A 20,608-nucleotide genomic window follows, 5' to 3' on the forward strand; every position below is an offset into this window, starting at 1 on the left:
AAAAAAAAACCTCTGCTCCCCAAATGCTCAAAGAGATCAATTTGAGTAATAATAAAACATAAAACTCCGGTCTCCCACACACCAGCTCTGCGTGAATTACTCTTTCTCTATTGCAATTCCCCTGTCTTAATGAATCGGCTTTGTCTAGGCAGCAGGCAAGATGAACCCCTTGGGCGGTTACTCAGCGCTCCCAGACACCTTAGGAAGAGTCGCCTCCGGCCTTTATTAGACATTGGGGCAGACGGTGCCGTGCGCTTCAGGGCTCATCCACCCCACGCAGCCTACAAGTCTCCCGAGGTCTCCGGTTTTTCCTTCTCCAGATGCTTCTTTTGGGGGCCCTGGTTGAGGGGGTGGTGCAGGAGGAGCCTTAGTCACAAGAGTCTGGCCAGAAACACCCCCTCCTCCAGCCAGGCCCTAGATCACTCAGAGCCAGCCCTGCTGCTGCTGCCCTCCCAAGGCTGCTTCCTCCCCCACCTTCTCTTCTAAAGAATCAGTGCCCAGGGGTAGACCCTTAAGAGTCTCTCCTGCAGGCCGGGCGCGGTGGCTCACGCCTGTAATCCCAGCACTTTAGGAGGTCGAGGCGGTTGGATCATGAGGTCAGGAGATAGAGACCATCCTGGCTAACATGGTGAAACCCCATCTCTACTAAAAATACAGAAAATTAGCCTGGCGTGGTGGCACATGCCTGTAGTCCCAACAACTTGGGAGGCTGAGTCAGGAGAATCACTTGAACCCGGGAGACGGAGGTGGCAGTGAGCCGAGATCGTGGCACTGCACTCCAGCCTGGGTGACACAGCGAGACTCTGTCTCAAAAAAAAAAAAAAAGAGGCCGGGCGCAGTGGCTCAAGCCTGTAATCCCAGCACTTTGGGAGGCCGAGACGGGCGGATCACAAGGTCAGGAGATCGAGACCATCCTGGCTAACACGGTGAAACCCCGTCTCTACTAAAAAATGCAAAAAACTAGCTGGGCGAGGTGGCGGGCGCCTGTAGTCCCAGCTACTCGGGAGGCTGAGCCAGGAGAATGGCGTGAACCCGGGAGGCGGAGCTTGCAGTGAGCTGAGATCGCGCCACTGCACTCCAGCCCGGGCGACAGAGCCAGACTCCGTCTCAAAAAAAAAAAAAAAGAAAAAAGAAAAGAAAAAAAAAGAGTCTTTCCTGCAGGTGAGCTCAGGGAAGTCCCTGCCAGCTCCAGCTCCCTACTCGGGCAGGCTGGATGTGGAGCTGGAGCCCCAGAGAAGAACAAGGATGGGGGTGGTGAGCTCACCATGAAGGCCCTCTTCTCTTCGGCTGTCTGGAAGCGGCCATGGCCAAACTTGGAGGTGGTGTCGATGAACTTGAGCTCAATATTCTCCACGGCCTGGCGGCTGTGGTGCACCAGGAGGGACTGGGGAATTCGTGGTAAAGTAGACATCAAGGGCGGGGATCCCCCACACCCTGCTGTGACCTCCAAGCCCTACCAGGAAGGTCTTGCTCACCTAGTTCCTACCAGAGCCCTCCCTTTCTGCTCCCACCACTCCATGCCCCTCGTGGCAGGCCCCGGGGCAGGACAGGCTGGCAGCCCTCAGGCACCCACTCCCCAGCCCACCCAGCACTGCCGACCTTTCTCAGCGTAATGACCCGCTTCTTCGTACCAGCAATACACCCCTTCAGCATGACGAAGTCGTTGTTCACTTCCCCGTAGTGCGGGAAACCACCCTGCGGAGGACACAGGTCAGGGGCCAGGCCCGGAAAGGGCTTCCGAGTTAGCTGACAGCTGGGGGTCCTAGGACAATCCCCACAGGGGCTGTGACAGGCCGGAGCCCCGTGCCCCGCCCCCAGGTGTAGGGGTGACTATCACGTGGCCCCTACTGAGGGCAGCTTCTGACTCACAAGCTAAGTCCTTTTCCATGCATTATCTCACTTAACAGTCTGGATTTTTGTTGGGGGAGACTGAGGATCAGAGGAGCGGAGTCAGTTGCTCCAAGCTCCACAGCTGCTAAGTCCTGGAGATGTGGCTTGAGCCCAGGTGGCCTGACTGCCAGGCCACAGTAGAAGCTGCCGCACTCCACACCCGCATGACAGCAGCTAGAGGGGAAGCTGCCTCCAGAGGAGGCTCGGAGGATGTGGGATGCAGCGCGGATTTCGTGCTTGTGACTACATCGAAATGTTTTGGATAAATGAGGCAAGGGTCCCACATCACTGCCCAGCTGTCAAAGTCTTCTGTCCAGTGTGCCTAGGGGGGCAGCGTCCAGCTATGGGGCACAAATCTTGAGCCCCTGGGGCAGGGAGCATCCAACTGGGGCTGCAGCATGCCCCCTATATGTATACCAAGCTCCCTTGGCCAGCCTGACCCCACTCCAGCCCTTACCAGCGGTGTGATGGGCCTGGCGGTCGCCCCCTCCCAGCCTCACCAGTGGTGTGATGGACTTGGCAGTCACGTCGTAGCTGGTGGATGCATTGTTCTTCACCAGCTTCCCATCCTCCATGTGCAGCCCCCTGCCGATGCGGTAGATCTGCCAGGAGAAGGGGGCACATGCCGGGGCAGGAAGTGGCCTCTGAAGCCAGCAGCCCATCCAGGTCCATCGGCCCACGTGCTTAGACTCAGCGCTGGTGTGGGCATCTCGTGACCCCGGCAGTGTCTGGGTCATGCACCCCACCCACTGAGGCCAGTACTGAGGGCTGGGGTCCGACCACACAGTGTCCCGCTACCCTGCCTGAGGACACACCTTCTTGTTGAGCTCCGTGCGGTGGTGATAGCCCTTCTGCCCGGCCCGAGCAATGGAGCAGCCCACGCGGGCGGGGTGCCAGGCGCCGATGCAGGCCACCTTGCGCAGGCCCTTGTGGGTCTTCCTCGGCAGCTTCTTGGTATGCCAGCGGCTTGTGACCCCTGTGAGTGGGAGGGGCTGGTGGCTGAGAGGCCAGGCTGGTCCCCACTGCCTCCAGGAAGCCTGCCCTGAAGCTGCCATCCCCACTGAGCCCTACCTTTGACACCTCGACCTTTGGTGACAGCAATGACATCAATGACCTCACTCTGGCTGAACACGCTGTGCACGGGCACCTGCTTCTCCAGTCGGGCCTGGGCCCAGGCCACCTTCTCGGCCACCGTGCCACCATTCAGCTGGATCTCCATGATGTGGGCCTTCTTCTGCCGGAAGGGCAGCAGTTTCATCTGCAGGACATGGCCAGAGGTCACACCACGGCCCACAGGATCACACCCCAACCTGAAACACGGCATGGCCAGCAGTGACCCCTGCCGTTTTCCACGCATGCATTCATTCACGGGTGTTCCCAGGATCAGGCTGCAACCCATGTGTTGTGCTAGGCCCTGCGGATCTGGTGTAGATTGAGGCAGACACCTCGGGAGCCACCATCTCGCCGGGAGACAGAAGGAAGGCAAGTAACTCTTGGAGAGGACAGAGTGCTCTGATGGGCTCTGGGGGCTGGTGTTTCAGATACAGTGGTCGGGGCAGAGAGGGCTTCTCTGAGGAGGTGCCGCTGCTAACAAGAAGGAGCCACGGGGCAAAGATTGGAGAGGCGCCGGGCAGCAGGACCCCGCATTTGCACAGGCCTGGTGGCAGGGGAGGTCTTGGAAAGTTGGTGTGACAGAGAGGAGACCACTGTGGCCAGACGGTGGGGAGCAAGGAGTGTGGGTCTCCTCTGTGAGTCTCCTCTGTGTGAGTCTCGCTCTGTCGCCCAAGCTGGAGGACAGTGGGGGCAATCTTGGCTCACTGCAACCTCCACCTCCCTGATTCAAGCGATTCTCCTGCCTCAGCCTCTTGAGTAACTGGGATTACAGGTGTGTGCCACCATGCCCGGCTAATTTTTTTATATTTTTAGTAGAGTTGGGGTTTCCCCATGTTGGCCAGGCTGGTTTCAAACTCCTGACTTCAAGTGATCCACCCACCTTGGCCTCTCAAAGTGCTAGGGTTACAGGCATGAGCCACTGAGCCTGGCCTGATTTTTTTTTTTTTTAATATTTTTATTTTGAGACGGGGTCTCGCTCTATCACTCAGGCTGGAGTGCAGAGGCATGATCAAGGCTCACTGTAGCCTCAACCTCCCGGGCTGAAGCAATCCTCCCACCTCAGCCTCCTGAGTAGCTGGGACGACAGGCACTCACCACCATGCCCATTTTTTTTTTGTTTTTATTATTTTTGTTTGTTTTTATTATTTATTTTTCTATTTTTTTGAGACAGAGTCTCGCTCTGTTGCCCAGGCTGGAGTGCGGTGGCGCGATCTCGGCTCACTGCAAGCTCACGCCATTCTCCTGCCTCAGCCTCCCGAGTAGCTGGGACTACAGGTGCCCGCCACCACGCCTGGCTAATTTTTTATATTTTTAGTAGAGACAGGGTTTTACCACGTTAGCCAGGATGGTCTCAATCTCCTGACCTCGTGATCTGTCTGCCTCAGCCTCCCAAAGTGCTGGAATTATAGGCTTGAGCCACCATGCCTGGCCTTTTTTTTTTTTTTTTTTTTTTTTTGTAGAGATGGGGATCTCCCTATGTTGCCAAGGCTGGTCTCAAAGTCCTGGGCTGAAGCAATCCTCCTGCCTCAGCACCCCTCTCCAAGTAGCTGGAACTACAGGCATGCACCACTATGCCCAGCTAATGTTTAAATTTTTTCTAGAGACAAGGTCTCATTCGGTTGCCCGGGCTGCCACCTTGGCCTCTCACAGTGCTGGGATCACAGATGTGAGCCACCGGGCCTGATTTTTGTTTTTTTGTTTTTTGGTTTTTTGTTTTTTTTTTTTTTTTTGAGACTCTATCACCCGGGCTGGAGTGCCATGGTGCGATCTCAGCTCACTGCAACCTCCACCTCCTAGTTTCAAGTGATTCTCCTGCCTTAGTCTCCCAAGTAGCTGGGATTACAGGCACCCACCATGCCCAGCTAATTTGTTTGTATTTTTACTAGAGGTGGGGTTTTGCCGTGTTGGCCAGGCTGGTCTCAAACTTCTGACCTCAGGTGATCTGCCTGCCTTGGCCTCCCAAAGTGCTGGGGTTACAGGCATGATCCCCTGTGCCTGGCTTCATTTTTTTTTTCTTTTTTTGTAAGGTGTCTGGCGGGTGCTGTGTGAAGCACAGGCTGTGTGATGTAGAGGTGGAGACAGAGAGGTCAGCGGGGACCACATAGTGACCCACAGGTGTGTACGGAGTAGGTATGTCCGGGGCAGGTGTGTATGGAGTAGGTCTGTATGGAGCAGGTATTTACAGAGTACCTCCTGCATACCAGGCTCTTGGTGGCAGCTGTGGCCCCACCCAGGGCCTCTGCCCATCTGGAGTCTGTCCAGGGAGATGAACATGCGCCAATGACTGGCCCAAGCATGGCCTGCATGTGTGTGAGTAGCTGGGGGCAGTGTGGGTTCGGGGGGCTGCGGGAAGCTCAGGGTCGGGGGCACTGGTCTAGGGCCTAGGGAAGCCTTCCCTGAGGACAAAGACGCCAAAGAGTGTTCCAGAATAAGCTGGAGGGTGCCGCCTGCCTGTCAGCCTGCAGCAAGCCAGACCCACGTACAAACACCTATTCCTGTGCACACTTATGCTGGAAACCGAAGGGAGGTGACCGACCCTCCACACTGTACACCTGGCTGGGGACCTGACCCTTCAGGGCATGCCAGGGTCCTAGTTGACTAGCTGGCGTGGCTGATGCCCCTGGCACCCCAGAAGGCACCGATCCCTGGGGACACACGTGGCCAGTGAAGCTGGTCAGCCGCTCTTCTGGGCCTGTACCAAGGCTCAGGTATTTTTAGGCTGACATTTGCCACGGCTCCTGGAAGCTGGGGTGAGGGGGCATGGGCTTAGGGACTGGCCGACAGTGGAGGGTCAGGGGCTGACCTGCGTGTGGACAATGACCCGAATGACCTTGCAGTACTTCTTCATGGCGGCGAAGTCTTTCTGTAGCTGCTTTTTGCCGTCTGTGTCCCGCCACCTCTTGCAGGCCTTGGTGAAGGCTTTCTTCTTGCTCTTGTGCCTGAGTCATGCGCAGGAGGGTGCTCAGAGGCCTCCAACCGGGGCAGCTCCTGAGGCCTATCCTGCCCCCACTTCACCCCCAGCCCACCAAGCAGGGTCCTACCGCTGGGACCGCCCCCCACCTGGAGGCCTCTGAGCTGGTTCCAGCCACCATCTTTGAACATAGACTGTCTCTCCCTCTCTCGGCCCCGGTTTCCTCCTCTGTAAAGCGAGTATCCTCCTGTCTCCCGGGGCCTGAGAGTGAGTGGCAGAGGTGCAGAAGCTCAGAGAAGGGGGCTGGCCAGCCCCGCAGGACAGGCACCTAGAGACCACCCCACCTGCCACATGGCTCAGACTGCTGGTCCCACTTCTCAAGGGTACAGTGGGTGCCGTGGCCAGGAACCTTGGGCTTGGGAGCCATCCTTTCTTTTTTGTTTTTGGAGACAGGGTCTCACTTTTTCTCCCAGGCTGGAGTGCAGTGGCACAAACAAAGCCCACTGCAGCCTGGAGCTCCCAGGCTCAAGCAATCCTCCCACCTCAGCTCCCCATGTAGCTGAGACCACAGGCGTGTGCCACCAAGCCTGGCTAATTTTTTGTATTTTTTGGTAGAGATGGGTTTTGCCATGTTGTCCAGGCTGGTCTCGAAGCCCTGAGCTCAAGCAGTCTGCCTGCCTCAGCCTCCCAAAGTGCTGGGATTATAGGCATGAACCATTGCGCCCAGCCAGAAGCCATAGTTTCTAACCCTCTCCAGAGTTCTGGGAGGTGGACATTATTAAAATTATTTTCATTCCCATTCTATAGGTGAAGAAACCAAGATTTCTTTCAGGACTTACTGCCAGGGAAGATTTGAGGCCTGAGAATATCTTTCTTTCTATATATAAGAGCTTCTCAGCTGGCTATTTAACTTTTCACCGTGGCTGCTAGGAAACTCAGAGCCAATGCTAACATTCCATCAAAGTAGCCTTTTGTTTTTGTTTCCTTCTTTTTCTTTTCTTTTCTTTTTTTTTTTTTTTTTTGAGACAGGGTCTCACTCTGTCACTCAGACTGCAGTGCAGCGGCACAATCTCAGCTCACTGCAATCTCCACCTCCCAGGCTCAAGCGATTCTCTTCCCTCAGCCTCCCAAGTAGCTGGGATTACAGGTGCCTGCCACCATGCCTGGCTAATTTTTTGTGTGTGTATTTTTAGTAGAGATGGGTTTTCACCATGTTGGCCTAGCTGGTCTCGAACTCCTAACCTCAAATGAGCCACCTGCCTCAGCCTCCCAAAATGCTGGGACTACTACAGGTGTGAGCCTCCACAACTCACTCAAATTAGCCTTTTAATTAACCCTGAGGATTAGAATATTTGTTTCCTCTTTTTCCTCTGTCCTGATTTCATCCCCAGCCTTCTAGTACTCTTTTTTTTTTTTTTTTTTTTTTTGAGATTGAGACAGCGTTTCGCTCTGTCACCCAGGCTGCAGTGCAGTGGCACGATCTCAGCTCACTGCAACCTTCACCTCCCAGGTTCAAGTGATTCTCCCACCTCAGCCTCCTGAGTAGATGGACTACAGGTGTGCACCAACACACCCAGCTAATTTTTGTATTTATTGGTAGAGATGGGGTTTTATCATGTTGGCCAGGCTGGTCTCAAACTCCTGACCTCAAGTGATCCACCTGCCTCGGCCTCCCAAAGTGCTGGGATTACAGGCATGAGCCACCACGCCCAGCCTACTCATCTTTTATTGAAAGGAAGGCAACACACAGAAACACACACACACTCCTACCTCCCACACAGCACTGAGACTTTTCTTCCTGCTCACCCACACCTATCATTTCAGCAAGAGCTAGAGCCTCAGGCACCCAACTTCTGTGGTCCCAGCAGCCCTTGGACAGCCCAGCCAAGGGCGGTGCTCACCAGTCCTTGTAGAATCGGCGCCGGCACTCATCACTGAGGTGTTCTGCAAAGATGGTCTTGAAGCTCCGGAGACCTCGAGGGGTGGCCACATAGCCCACCACGCCCACCACCACCAGGGGCGGCGTTTCTACAATTGTCACCGCCTCCACCTCCTCCCGTTTGGAAATTTCTGGGTGAGACGCAGGGATGGGGCATGAAGGGAGACCTCCTGAAGCCCGTGGGGGAGGGAGTGGAGAGCCGGCCATACAGGGTCAGGCCAGGAGAGTGTGGGGCCAGCCAGGACAGCATCCCCCAGAGGGTGGGGCTGAGCCCAAATGAACATTTGTTATTTTAATAATTACAATGGATTTCTTTTTCTTTTTTTTGAGACAGGGTCTCACTTTGTCGCCCAGGCTGGAGTGCAGTGGTGCAATCATAGCTCCCTGCAGCCTTGACTTCCCAAGCTCAAGTGATCCTCCCACCTCAGCCTCCCAAGTAGCTGGGACTACAGGCACTCGCCACCATGCCCAGCTAATTTTTGTATTTTTTGTAGAGACAGGGTTTCATGATGCTGCCCAGGTTGGTCTGCAACTCCTGGCCTCAAATAATCCTCCTGCCTCGGTCTCCCACAGTGCTGGGATTACAGGCGTGAGCCACCATGCCTGGCCTACATTATTTCTTACAACTACTTGTAAATCTACAATTAAAACAACAAAAACCAAACTATATACATAGGCGTACATACAAAATAATGGTACATGAAATAGACCCGAAATGGCCAAAAAGTGCTGATGTCCTGGCGGGTGGTTTGATTCGAGGGCCTGGGGCGCCGGCCTTTGAATCCTAGCTCCTGGGCTTACTGCCCCGGTGCCTGGACCAGTTTCCTCACTGCTGTGTGCCTCGATGTCCTCGTCTGCGAGCTGAGGCCATGACAGAACCCTCCCGGAAGCCCTGCCTGAGCTCAGTGTCCACCACAATTCCCAGGGGCAGGGCCTGGTGCTCCCTGGGACTGTGACCCGCCTGGACCAAGAACGTGAGTTCTGGCTCCGAGCATCTGGAAGGTTCAGCCCTCCCCCTCCCCCGAGGGTCCCAAGTGTGACTCACTGAGCCCCGGCCGGTGCACCTCACGCAGGGTGTGGGTCATGCCCGCCTTGTAGCCCAGGAAGGCCGTGAGGTGCACAGGCTGGCTGGGGTCATCCCGCGGCCACGTCTTCACCTTGCCCCGGTGCCGGCGGCTCCTCTTGTGGGGCAGGAAGCCCAGGTGTCCATGCCGAGGGGCGGAAAACTTCCGGTGGGACTGGGGGACAGTAAGGAAGGAGGTCAGACCTGGGGTGTCCCTGGTGGTGGAGCTGGATGGTCCCAGAACCCGAACCTGGAAAAATGGACTCCAGGCCTCAGACTGAGGCCGGTGCTCAGCACCTCCCCTGTCTGCCTGCGGGAGAGAGGAAGGCTCACCAAGGGGCAGGGTCTTTGGGATGGCGTCTCCATGGCCACAGGCTTCCTGCCTCTGTGGGCTCAGCCTGGGGCCCAGGAGGGTTGCACCCATACTGCGGCCGAGGACTCCTGGGGCAGGTGGCCGCTGTCATCTGTTCATCTCCAGGGCCCTCCCAGGCCCGGCAGCCCAGCCCTCATCCCCTTGTTTCCCCCTCCAGCGTCCCAACCCCTCACAGGCTGGGAGACTCTCCCTCTGAGGGAGCGCCCAGAAGCCCAGCTGTCCCATCCCCCCAGAGTTCCAGCTCCAACCCCAGCCCACCCTCCATGTCACCCTGGTCCCACCAACCATGGTGGCCGATCCCTGAAGGTCAGGAAGGGGCCTCCCCGCTAGCCGCCAGAGGTCGAGTGGCAGGGCCAGGACTCACAGCTGCCAGCTCCCAGATTAGCCTCTGGCACAGTCAGCAGGGTCTCCGGTGCCAGGAGCAGGCACGGGTGGGGCAGTGTTGGGGGCATCAGATGGGCAGCCTGGGTGGGGCACCTGGAGCCGGGGCTGGCACTCCTTTCCTCGATGGCCCTGGGTCTGGGTTTTGACCCTCCCAGGACAGGACTGGGGACAGGCAAGGTGGGGGCCAATGTAGTCTGGTGGGGGCCTTCTCCCAGGCAGTGGCCAAGAGGAGGGGTCTGGTGCAGTTTGCAGACTTGGAGGCAGAGGGGATTCCCATCCTGAGGGCTGGGAGACAGCTGGATAAATGGCGGGAAGCAAGGTTGGGGACGGGGGAGACGAGGGAGAGGGCTGACTGCACCCTGAGGATCACCAGAGCTGTGCTTCCAGATTGAGATCCCTGGCTTAGGGCAGTGGCTCATGCCTGTGATCCCAGCACCTTAGGAGGCTGAGGCAGGAGGATCATTTGAGCCCAGGAGGTCAGGCTGCAGTGAACCTCGACTGTACCATTGCACTCCAGCCCGGGTGACTGAGCGAGACACTGTCTTAAAAAAAAAAAAAATGCCAGTCTGGCCAACACAGTGAAACCCCGTCTCTACTAAAAATATAAAAATTAGCTGGGCATGGTGGTGTGGGCCCATAATTCCAGCTACTCTGGAGGCAGAGGCAGGAGAATCACCTGAACCTGGGAGGCAGAGTTTGCAGGTTGCAGTGAGCCAAGATCGCACCATTGCACTCCAGCCTGGGCAATACAGTAAGACTCCATCTCAAAAAAAAAAAAAAAAAGGCCGGGCGCGGTGGCTCAAGCCTGTAATCCCAGCACTTTGGGAGGCCGAGACGGGCAGATCACGAGGTTAGATCAAGACCATCCTGGCTAATACGGTGAAACCCCGTCTCTACTAAAAAAAAAAAAAAATACAAAAAACTAGCCGGGCGAAGTGGCGGGCACCTGTAGTCCCAGCTACTCGGGAGGCTGAGGCAGGAGAATGGCGCAAACCCGGGAGGCGGAGCTTGCAGTGAGCTGAGATCCGGCCACTGCACTCCAGCCTGGGTGACAAAGCGAGACTCTGTCTCAACAAAAAAAAAAAAAAAAAATCAAGATCTGGCTCCTGTAATTCACAAACATTGAAATACTTTTATGAATTTTTTTTTTTTTTTTTTTTTTTTTTTTTTTTTGAGACGGAGTCTCACCCTGTTGCCCAGGCTGGAGTGCAGTGGCGCGATCTCGGCTCACTGCAAGCTCCGCCTCCTGGGTTCACGCCATTCTCCTGCCTCAGCCTCCTGAGTAGCTAGGACTACAGGCGCCCGCCACCGCGCCCGGCTAATTTTTTTTGTATTTTTAGTAGAGACGGGGTTTCACTGTGGTCTCGATCTCCTGACCTTGTGATCCGCCCGCCTCGGCCTCCCAAAGTGCTGGGATTACAGGCTTGAGCCACCGCGCCCGGCCTTTTTTTTTTTTTTTTTTGAGACGGAGTCTTGCTCTGTCGCCCAGGCTGGGGTGCAGTGGCCGGATCTCAGCTCACTGCAAGCTCCGCCTCCCGGGTTTACGCCATTCTCCTGCCTCAGCGTCCCGAGTAGCTGGGACTACAGGCGCCCGCCAACCCGCCCGGCTAGTTTTTTTGCATTTTTTAGTAGAGACGGGGTTTCACCGTGTTAGCCAGGATGGTCTCGATCTCCTGACCTTGTGATCCGCCCGTCTCGGCCTCCCAAAGTGCTAGGATTACAGGCTTGAGCCACCGCGCCCGGCCTATGAATTTATATTTATTTATTTATTGTTATTATTATTATTTTTTGAGACGGGGTCTTGCTGTATCACCCAGGCTGGAGTGCAGTGGCATGATCTCGACTCACTGCAAGCTCCGCCTCCCCGGTTCACGCCATTCTCCCACCTCAGCCTCCCGAGTAGCTGGGACTACAGCTGCCTGCCACCATGTCCGGCTAATTTTTTGTATTTTTAGTAGAGACGAGGTTTCACTGTATTAGCCAGGATAGTATCGATCTCCTGACCTTGTGATATGCCCACCTCGGCCTCCCAAAGTGCTGGGATCACAAGCATGAGCCACCGTGCCCGGCCTTATTTATTTATTTTGAAGAGACAACGTCTCACTCCATTGCTCAGGCTGGAGTGCAGCGGTGTGATCATAGCTCACTTGCAGCCTCAACCTTCTGGGCTTAACTGGTCCTCCTGCCTCAGCAGGACCTAATTTTAAAATGTATTTTGCTGTGGAGGCGGGCGTCTCACCATGTTGCCTAGGCTAGTCTGAAACTCCTGACCTCAAGTGGTTCTCCTGCCTCAGCCTCTCAAAGTGCTGAGATTATAGGCATAAACCACAGCACCTGGCCAAATTTAAATTTTGAACTTAAGTTTTGAATGAAAAGGGGGTTGAAATCTCTTTTCTTTCTTTCTTTCTTTCTTTTTTTTTTTTTTGAGACGGAGTCTCACGCTGTTGCCCAGGCTGGAGTGCAGTGGCGCGATCTCGGCTCACTGCAAGCTCCGCCTCCCGGGTTCCCGCCATTCTCCTGCCTCAGCCTCCTGAGTAGCTGGGACTACAGGCGCCCGCCACCGCGCCCGGCTAATTTTTTGTATTTTTAGTAGAGACGGGGTTTCACTGTGGTCTCGATCTCCTGACCTTGTGATCCGCCCGCCTCGGCCTCCCAAAGTGCTGGGATTACAGGCTTGAGCCACCGCGCCCGGCCTCTTTCTTTCTTTCTTTCTTTCTTTCTTTCTTTCTTTCTTTCTTTCTTTCTTTCTTTCTTTTCTTTCTTTCTTTCTTTCTTTCTTTCTTTCTTTCTTTCTTTCTTTCTTTCTCTCTCTCTCTCTCTCTTTCTTTCTTTCTCTCTTTCTTTCTCTCTTTCTTTCTTTCTTTTTTTGAGACAGGGTTTCCTCTGGTGCCCAGGCTGAAGTGTAGTGGCACAGTAATAGCTCACTGCAGCCTCAACCTCCTGGGCTCAAGCAATCCTCCTGCCTCATCCCCCCCAAGTAGCTGGGACCACAGGCACTTACCACCATGCCTCACTAATTTTTGTATTGTTTATGGAGACAGGGATCTCATTATGTTGCCCAGGCTGGTCTCAAACTCCTGAGCTCAAGCAATTTGCCTGTCTTGGCCTCCCAGAGTTCTGGGATTACAGATGTGAGCCACTGTGCCCCTCGAAATCTCTTTCAATTCAAAGATGCTATGGTTGTAAAGTTCTTTTTTTTTTTTTTTTTTTTTTTGAGACAGAGTCTCCCTCTGTTGCCCAGGCTGGAGTTCGGTGGCACAATCTCGGCTCACTGCAACCTCTGCCTCCTGGGTTCAAGCGATCCTCCTGTCTCAGCCCCCCTGGTAGCTGGGATTACAGGCACGTGCCACCATGCCCGGCTGATTTTTGTATTTTTAGTAGAGATGGGGCTTCACCATATTGGCCAGGCTGGTCTCAAACTCCTGACCTCAGGTGATCCACCCGCCTCGGCCTCCCAAAGTGCTGGGTTTACAGGCGTGAGCCACCCCGCCCAGCCGGTTGTAAAGTTCTATAGCAGTGGAATTTTAGAGTTTTTCAGGCCTACGATGTCTCTAACATCTGTGACTCTTACATCAATAGATACTAAGATTCTAGACTACTAAAATGTCAAGATTGTTTGGGTCTCATGGTTTGTATTTCTTTCCAAGAGTTTGGCTGGGAGCGGTGGCTTATGTCTGTAATCCCAGAACTTTGGGAGGCTGAGGTGGGCAGATCATCTAAGGTCAGCAATTTGAGACCAGAAACATGGTGAAACCCCGTCTCACCAGGGGTCCTGGTAGAGAGCGGGGCCCAGGGAATTCTGTACGGGCTAGGCAATCCAGGAAAGCTTCCTAGAAGAGTAGGGAGTTTGGAATTGCGTGTTATTTGTTGACTTTGTCGTGTATGCTCTAACGGCCTGTGTTCTCCATCACAGCCGGGCTGTTTATCTTCTTCCCTGCTGCACTCAGCACAGTGCCTGGCGGGCAGTGGGAACCGAATGACTCCCTCCTATTCCTTATGTCTGTTGGCTATTGTCTGTTTCTTTCACCGTAAGCAGGGATCTGTCCGGTTCGCGGCTACTTCCCAGGCTCCCAGACCAGTGACCAGCACCGCGCAGGCGCTCGGCAGAGACCGAGAACGGAGGCCCCACACGGGGGCGCCCTGCGGCGAGGCGGGTCCCGGCCGCGCCTGGCGGAGTCGGGGAACTACAAGTCCCATAGTGCCTCGCGGCCGCCAGCGCACAGACGCAGCCGCCCTCGGCGTCCTCTGTAGCTGGCGACCTAGGCCGCGGGACCCGGACGGAGGTAGAGGCAAGGGCAACGCGTCAGGGAGCGGGGTTCGCGCCTCCCGCCGCCATGCCGGACAGCTGGGACAAGGATGTGTACCCTGAACCCCCGCGCCGCACGCCGGTGCTGTCGTCGCAGACTTGGCTGCCCAATCCCGTCGTCTACATGACGAAGGCGTTCGACCTCATCGTGGACCGACCCGTGACCCTCGTGAGAGGTACGAGGCCCCAGCCCGGGGCTCCCTCGCCGGCCTCTGGGGACCCCTGGATCCCACACCCTGCCTGGATCCTCCAATGCCCCCGGGGTCCCGTCTCCCTGAGACCGCCCCCCAATGCACCCCGGGGACAACCCCCCACCCCCGGAGACCCCCGAGCTCCGTCGCCTACTTTGGCCTCCCACTGCACCCCGAACCTCACCTCCTAGGATCCCTTACTCTCCCCTGCACCCCGGGACGCCCCGCTCCTTCCCAGGACTCTTCCCTCCCTGCCGCACCCAGCACCCACTGCTCCAGGACCCCGCACTGCTCTCTGCCCCCGCCGCCCCGGGAACCCCTCCACCGCACCGCTGGCCTCAGGCCTCTCTCAAATGTTAGGGGTGGTCTGCACAGGGAAGCATCTGAATCCTGGGGGTTGTTAGACCTGCCAGATGACCAAGTGTCAGGGTGATGGCCGAGATGCCCACATTCACCATCTCTGGAACGAACCGGGAGAATGCCCAGTTCAGTGTTTTTTTTTTTTTTCTTTCCCTGAGACAGTCTCGCTCTGTTGCCCAAGCTGGAATGCAGTGGTGCGATCTCGGCTCACTGCAACCTCTGCCCCATCCCGGGTTCAAGCGATTCTCCTGCCTCAGCCTCCTCAATAGCTGAGATTACAGGTGCACCACCACCAAGCCCAGCTAATTTTTATATTTTTAGTAGACACAGGGTTTCACCATGTCAGCCAGGCTAGTCTCGAACTCCTGACCTCAGGTGATCCTCCCACCTTGGACCCCCAAAGTGCTGGGATTACGGGCCTAAGCCACCGCGCCCAGCCTGGTTCAGTTCTTTTTGAACACTTGGGGTGCATAGCATGCTCTGGTGGTTCTCTTGTAAAAGGATGAAGTCTGCAAATCAAACCCCCAAGGATCTGGAAACCGTGCAACAGCTGACCCAGCTCCCTCTCTTTTGTAGCAGTCCTAGAACATGTCTGTCCTATGTGTCTGGATGTTCGAGCTCTCTTTTTAGCTTGTTCATTTCCCAGTGAGGAAGCTGAGGCCGTAAGGTGGTAAGTTCTGCTTGCTGGAGGCTCCCTGTTGGAACCTCTGCGCACCCAGTCCTCCCGCAGGACTCCACAGGGGTCCCTGTGCAGCTGGGGGAGGTGCACCGGCAGAGCTTCGTCACAGTGCCGTCTGTGAGAAGCCGCTGCCTGTAGGCGTGTGTGGGGGACAGAGTAAGGTAATGCATGTGGAACTCTGAGGATGATGCCTGGTACGCTGGAGCTCTCCATCAGCTGTAGCCTAGGCCTTCACAGGCCTGCCTGGCCGGCCACACCTCATAGAGAGACGAACTGCCGGGTTTTTTTTTTTTTTTTTTTTTGAGATGGAGTCTCGCTCTGTCACCCAGGCTGGAGCACGGTGGCACGATCTCGGCTCACTGCTAGTTCCACCTCCAGGGTTCACGCCATTCTCCTGCCTCAGCCTTCTGAGTAGCTGGGACTACAGGCACCCGCCACCATGCCCGGCTAATTTTTTTGCTTTTTTTAGTAGAGATGGGGTTTCACCGTGTTAGCTAGGATGGTCTCGATCTCTTGACCTTATGATCCGCCCGCCTCGGCCTCCCCAAGTGCTGGGATTACAGGCGTGAGCCACCGCGCCCGGCCGAATTGCCTGTTTTCTAAACGCTGGAACACTCAGGAAGTTCTCCTCCCTCCCCTCCAAGGGGCCTATGAGAACTAGAAAGCTAAAAGCTTGTCCAAACCAATGAGTTGTGAGTCTGTGGTTTTGTCTTTGCAGAATTTATAGAGCGGCAGCATGCGAAGAACAGGTATTACTACTACCACCGGCAGTACCGCCGTGTGCCGGACATCACTGAGTGCAAGGAGAATGATATCTTGTGCTTGTTTGAAGCCGAAATGCAGTGGAGGAGGGACTAGTACGTGAGCCACGCTGGGAGTGTGGAGATCTGCAGCATGTGCAGCTAGGCCACCGGTCCCTGGGATTCCACAGGGTGGCATGCCCAGATCTTAGGGCTGACATGGGAGGAGCCAGACCCCAGGGCTCTTGATTTCAATTGTTCTCGAGGGGTACAGGGAAAGGATTCCTGGTGATTAGCCTCTCTTGCTCCCTTTCTCCCCCAGCCAAGTCGACCGAGAAATTGTCAACATTATACAGGCTCGACTCAAGGCCTGTCAGCAGAGGGAAGGACACAACTACAAGCAGAACTGCAGCAAGGAAGTGGAGCAGTTCACCCAGGTGGCCAAGGCCTACCAGGACCGCTGTGCGTGACCTCCCCCTCCCATCCTTCTGAGGCCTGGGGGCCAGAACCATTGCGATTCCTCCCTCCCCTCACTTCTGCCCACTTGACTTTGCCCCCTTTGCATGCAGCAGAGGCCTGGGTTCCCAGCTTGTTTCTATTGCTTTCTCAGATCAGGACCTGGGGGCCCACTATTCTGCCAGGAAGTGCCTGGCCAAACAAAAGGAGAGGATGCTGGAAGAGAGAAAAGCTGCAAGAGAGGCCGCCGCTGCCACCTCCTGAGGCATCTGTGGGTGCGCCTGCTGTGTGGCTCTGTATGACTGTTGCTGAAATAAAGTCCTGCAACCTGCCTGTGTTTCTGGTGTGATCTATTGGCCCCACATCCGCAGATTCAAACCATCACTAACCATGCAGGACACAGGACATAGTAACAGGCTGAATTCACTTTATTTTTCTTGTATAAAAACCCTATGTTGTAGCCACAGCTGGAGCCTGGGTCCGCTGCACGGAGACTCTGGTGTGGGTCTTGACAAGGTGGTCGGTGAATTCCTGATAGGGAGACTTGGTAAACACAGTCTCCTTCCAGAGGTCAGGGGTCAGGTAGCTGTAGGTCTTAGAGATGGCATCGAAGGTGGCCTTGGCTGCACAACAAAAGAACCCCAGGAGGGTCAGTGGTGTGCTTGAGGCAAGTCCCCCAACCCAAAAACTGTCTGTCGCACTCCTAGGAACAGAGAGGCCATGCTGGGCAGGTCTGTCGTGCATTAGGAGAGCCTTTCTCTGCCTCCCTGAAAACACGCCAAGCACACGCCGGACCCGTGTGGTTAAGCGGAGCTGAGAGACCATGGCTACGCCCCATGCGTGGACCACCTACCGAAGTTGCCCAGGGTGGCAGTGCAGCCCCGGGCTGAGGTGTAGCAGTCATCAATACCAGCCATCATGAGCAGCTTCTTGGGCACAGGCGCTGAGACGATGCCAGTGCCCCTGGGTGCAGGGATGAGGCGCACGAGCACAGAGCCGCAGCGGCCTGTCACCTGGTGAGGGAAGAAGTCAGGAGGCAAGGGCCCAAGGGAGCCCGCCCCATAGCAGGCCCATAACCTGCCACCAGCCTACCTTGCAAGGGACAGTGTGGGGCTTGCCGATCTTGTTCCCCCAGTAGCCTCTGCGCACCGGGACAATGGAGAGTTTGGCCAGGATGATGGCCCCACGGATGGCAGTGGCCACCTCCTTGGAGCACTTAACACCCAGGCCGACGTGGCCATTGTAGTCCCCGATAGCAACAAACGCCTGTGAAGAGATGTGTGTGAGGCGACTGGTGGCCCTACACCCAATCACCGCCCACCGCCCAGGGCCTGTTGCGCCCCTCAAGGAAAGAGAGGCCACAGTAAGGCCCATCCGAGGTCCTGAGGAGATCTTTTCTCTCTCTCCCCATTACGAAAGTCACACGGGTGAAGCCAAGTGCAACTACGCAGAGCCGAGAGAGTCCTGACAAGCCCAGCCCAGCCCAGCCCACTCCAGGACAGCCAGGTACCTTAAACCTGGTGCGCTGGCCAGCACGGGTCTGCTTCTGCACCGGCATAATCTTCAAAACCTCGTCTTTGAGAGAAGCCCCCAAGAAAAAGTCAATGATCTCAGATTCCTGCAACAAACAAGATAATTGTGGGGAGTGCATTAAAGAAAAACTTAGTACCATTATGCTACTAAAGAACCAAAGTCATCGGCGGGGCGGTGGCTCACACCTGTAATCCCAGCACTTTGGGAAGCTGAGGTGGGCGGACCACAAGGTCAGGATTTCAAGACCAGCCTGGCCCACATGGTGAAACCCCATCTCTATTAAACATACAAAAAATTAGGCGGGTGTGGTGGCCGGCGCCTGTAAACCCAGCTATGCGGGAGGCTGACGCAGGAGAATCGCTTGAACCTGGGAGGCAGAGGTTGCAGTGAGCCGAGATCGCACCAGCCTGGGTGACAGGCCGAGACTCTGCCCCGCCAAAAAAAAAAAAAAGTCATGAACCCCCTCACGTGGCATCCCCCATCTGTCCCCTTCGTTTACGTTTCAGCAGTTTTAATGGAAGTTTGTAAGATTAGCATGTTTCAGCATCTCAATCGTTTCTTCCTATTTGTCCTTTTCCTCGTTTGGTGAGATGTGGCTTTCCACTCAGGTTTCCTTTTGCTTTGTCCAGCTTTGGCCTAGCCATGAACACCGTACCTTGCTAGGGCGAACGCTCACATGACAAACGCGCCATTGGCCTTTCCCCTCTGCACCCGCTGGACGCGGATGACAGCTGTCCCGTACACGCGGACTATGAGTTTGCTAACCCTTACGGTGTCCTCCCACAACCTGAACTTCATCGTCCTCTCGGATGGCATGAACTGAGCGCTGCTTCTGTCTCAGCTCTTTGGAAATGAATTCGCTGCGAACGTGGGAAGATGCGCTGAAATGCGTTTTGTGGCTCTCGCTTCGCTCAGGTATATCCATCCAACCTCTCTTAAGTGGAATCCCCTCCTCATCCAGCCCGCAACACAGCCTCAACCTCTCAAAACGAGACGCTGGGCCCTTCAAGGCGGGTCAATGGCAGACGCCAACCATCCAACCCCAGCCCAAACGACTTCGGGGTCGCACTTGTTCACGCCCCAACGACCGACGCATACCTTAATGGGCAAAGAGAAAAGGTAGATCTCCTCCAGGGACTTGATCTTCATGTCCTTGACCAAGCGGCCCAGCTTGGTGACGGGCATCCACTAGAGGGAGAAAAGGCGCGAGTGACCAGGGCCGCTCTCCACCGCCGCCTACGGGCCCGATCCCGCGCGTAGCTGAAACCTACCTCCTTATCCTCGGCCTTGCCTCCGCGAGCTCCGCGGCCTCGGCCCCGGCCCCGTCCACGGCCGCGACCCCGGCCCCGGATGCCACTGCCGAAACCTCCGCGGAAGCCACCGCGGTTCCCCATCCCAGGGCCACCAGGGCCTCCGGGCCCCCCCGCTGCACCGGCGTCATCCGCCATTTGCTGGAGAAAACGACAAGAATCAAGCAGTCAGTGCGGTCTAGGCATCTAGCAGCCCCCTGCAAGACCCCGACGGGGCCTCCCGCCCAGGAGCGCGGACTCGGGAGCCTAGACCCGACTCGATGTCCGCGGATTCCCGCCGCCCACGCCCAAACCCGCAGCAGCAAACACGAACACTCACGTGTTCTCTCGGAAAAGAAGAGCGAGGCCTACTGGGAAGCAGCTTTTATATCACACCAAGCGCCGCGAGACCTCCGCGGCCCCGCCCCGGGCGGGAGCGCGCCGAGCTCCCATAAGACAACCTGTGATTGGCTCCGCGGTGCCCCGCCCTCACCGTCTCGGCGTGCTCCTGCGCGTCCGGCCCCAGCCGCGGCCTGGGAATCTGCGTCACCCGGAAAGCAGCTATAAACGCCCGCGCATGCTTTGCACTGCCTTCTTCACTTAGGTAGGTCCTCCTGCGTTGACCACCGGTATCCCACTGGTGGTCTTGGAGACCGGCGTTGGTTGAAAATCACCCCCGGCTTTGGCCGTGGCCGCGGGTGAGATTCGACGCCCAGAGCCTCCGGGGGCCTCAGCTCACCGCGCGCTGCTCCATGTGCGGCGGTGAAACCCAGGCCCCGACAGGCGCCGCGTCCTCCCCCCAGGTGTGGCCGCTCGCGTGGTCTGGCCCCTGACTCCTGACCCCGGCTGCCGACCCCTAACCCTGTTTTCTCTCCGCAGGACACTGGTCCTCCCACGCCTGAGACCGACGTCGCCAGGACCGCGGGGTCGGGGGGACTCGGCTGTCTCCTGTCTTTCAAATAAAGCTGTTTGCCTAACTCACTGCGTGCGGGTGTTCTTGGGGTCCCGACCCGCCTATCAGCCTGGCAAGTGCATCTGTTCACGCAGTGGCGGGGAGAACCCTAGCGAGATGCCTCCTCGTCTTTCCTGGCCATCCCAACGCCGCGTTGGAGACAAGGATAGGATGTGGGAGGTTGGCAGGTGACATGTAAGGTCCGACGCTTCTTAAGTGGCGGAGCCAGATTGGGAACAGTCTTGTGGCCATGCGCGCCTCAGGTAAAGGCCTAAAGGGCGCCAGGTGGGGCCAGCAGAGCGCTCGCAAGGATGGGAAGTTCAGAGGCTTCCAGTGACTTCCTTGTGAGACCAGGTGAGATTCTAAGGGATTTGACCAGCTAGGCCTAGATGAACTCAGCGCCCCAGTGGTGCTAGGCTGGAGCGGATC

The 20,608-nt window shown here is 56.3% G+C and overlaps 3 protein-coding genes, 1 long non-coding RNA gene and 3 other non-coding genes across 11 annotated transcripts; 3 read left to right on the forward strand and 4 right to left on the reverse strand.

Annotated features, from left to right (window-relative positions):
- Positions 1-203: 203 nt before the first annotated feature.
- On the reverse strand, positions 204-9,701 carry RPL3L (ribosomal protein L3 like). Of its 4 annotated transcripts, none has more exons than XR_013411384.1 (10): positions 9,575-9,701; positions 8,899-9,091; positions 7,816-7,984; positions 5,807-5,942; positions 2,962-3,148; positions 2,706-2,866; positions 2,391-2,492; positions 1,632-1,695; positions 1,265-1,384; positions 204-338 (listed from the first exon to the last, which is right to left on the reverse strand). XR_013411384.1 is itself a non-coding variant. In XM_001082003.5 (10 exons), the coding sequence occupies exons 1-10, from the start codon at positions 9,575-9,577 to the stop codon at positions 282-284; spliced, it is 1,224 nt and encodes a 407-aa protein (XP_001082003.2). In that variant the 5' UTR covers positions 9,578-9,701; the 3' UTR covers positions 204-281. The 4 variants fall into 4 exon arrangements, 2 of the variants coding, with proteins under 2 accessions (XP_001082003.2, XP_014980817.1); XR_001441594.3 differs by having other exon boundaries at positions 9,250-9,591; XM_001082003.5 differs by having other exon boundaries at positions 1,600-1,695.
- Positions 9,702-13,961: 4,260 nt separating this feature from the next.
- On the forward strand, positions 13,962-16,737 carry NDUFB10 (NADH:ubiquinone oxidoreductase subunit B10). Its single transcript, NM_001204758.1, is given in 4 exon segments — positions 13,962-14,155; positions 15,928-16,066; positions 16,272-16,411; positions 16,560-16,737. Coding segments are annotated over 4 exon segments (537 nt in total). The 5' UTR covers positions 13,962-14,007; the 3' UTR covers positions 16,670-16,737.
- A 75-nt stretch (positions 16,738-16,812) lies between these two features.
- Positions 16,813-20,067, reverse strand: RPS2 (ribosomal protein S2). Of its 2 annotated transcripts, XM_015125332.3 has the most exons (7): positions 19,568-20,067; positions 19,210-19,389; positions 19,037-19,126; positions 17,916-18,023; positions 17,498-17,671; positions 17,259-17,418; positions 16,813-17,028 (listed from the first exon to the last, which is right to left on the reverse strand). In XM_015125332.3, exons 2-7 carry the CDS (start codon positions 19,384-19,386, stop codon positions 16,856-16,858), a joined length of 882 nt encoding a protein of 293 aa, XP_014980818.1. In that variant the 5' UTR covers positions 19,387-19,389; positions 19,568-20,067; the 3' UTR covers positions 16,813-16,855.
- Positions 17,096-17,228, reverse strand: LOC114674501 (small nucleolar RNA SNORA64/SNORA10 family). Its single transcript, XR_003725655.2, has one exon. It is a non-coding gene; the product is annotated as a small nucleolar RNA SNORA64/SNORA10 family (small nucleolar RNA).
- Positions 17,735-17,868, reverse strand: LOC114674500 (small nucleolar RNA SNORA64/SNORA10 family). Its single transcript, XR_003725654.1, has one exon. It is a non-coding gene; the product is annotated as a small nucleolar RNA SNORA64/SNORA10 family (small nucleolar RNA).
- LOC106994910 (uncharacterized) lies at positions 19,756-20,204 on the forward strand. Its single transcript, XR_013411400.1, has 2 exons — positions 19,756-19,831; positions 20,107-20,204. It is a non-coding gene; the product is annotated as an uncharacterized LOC106994910 (long non-coding RNA).
- Positions 19,886-20,012, forward strand: LOC114674529 (small nucleolar RNA ACA64). The gene has a single exon (XR_003725678.1). It is a non-coding gene; the product is annotated as a small nucleolar RNA ACA64 (small nucleolar RNA).
- Positions 20,205-20,608: the final 404 nt, after the last annotated feature.

The sequence above is a fragment of the Macaca mulatta genome, chromosome 20 (genome assembly GCF_049350105.2).
Source record: "Macaca mulatta isolate MMU2019108-1 chromosome 20, T2T-MMU8v2.0, whole genome shotgun sequence".
Classification (NCBI taxonomy): Eukaryota; Metazoa; Chordata; class Mammalia; order Primates; family Cercopithecidae; genus Macaca; species Macaca mulatta.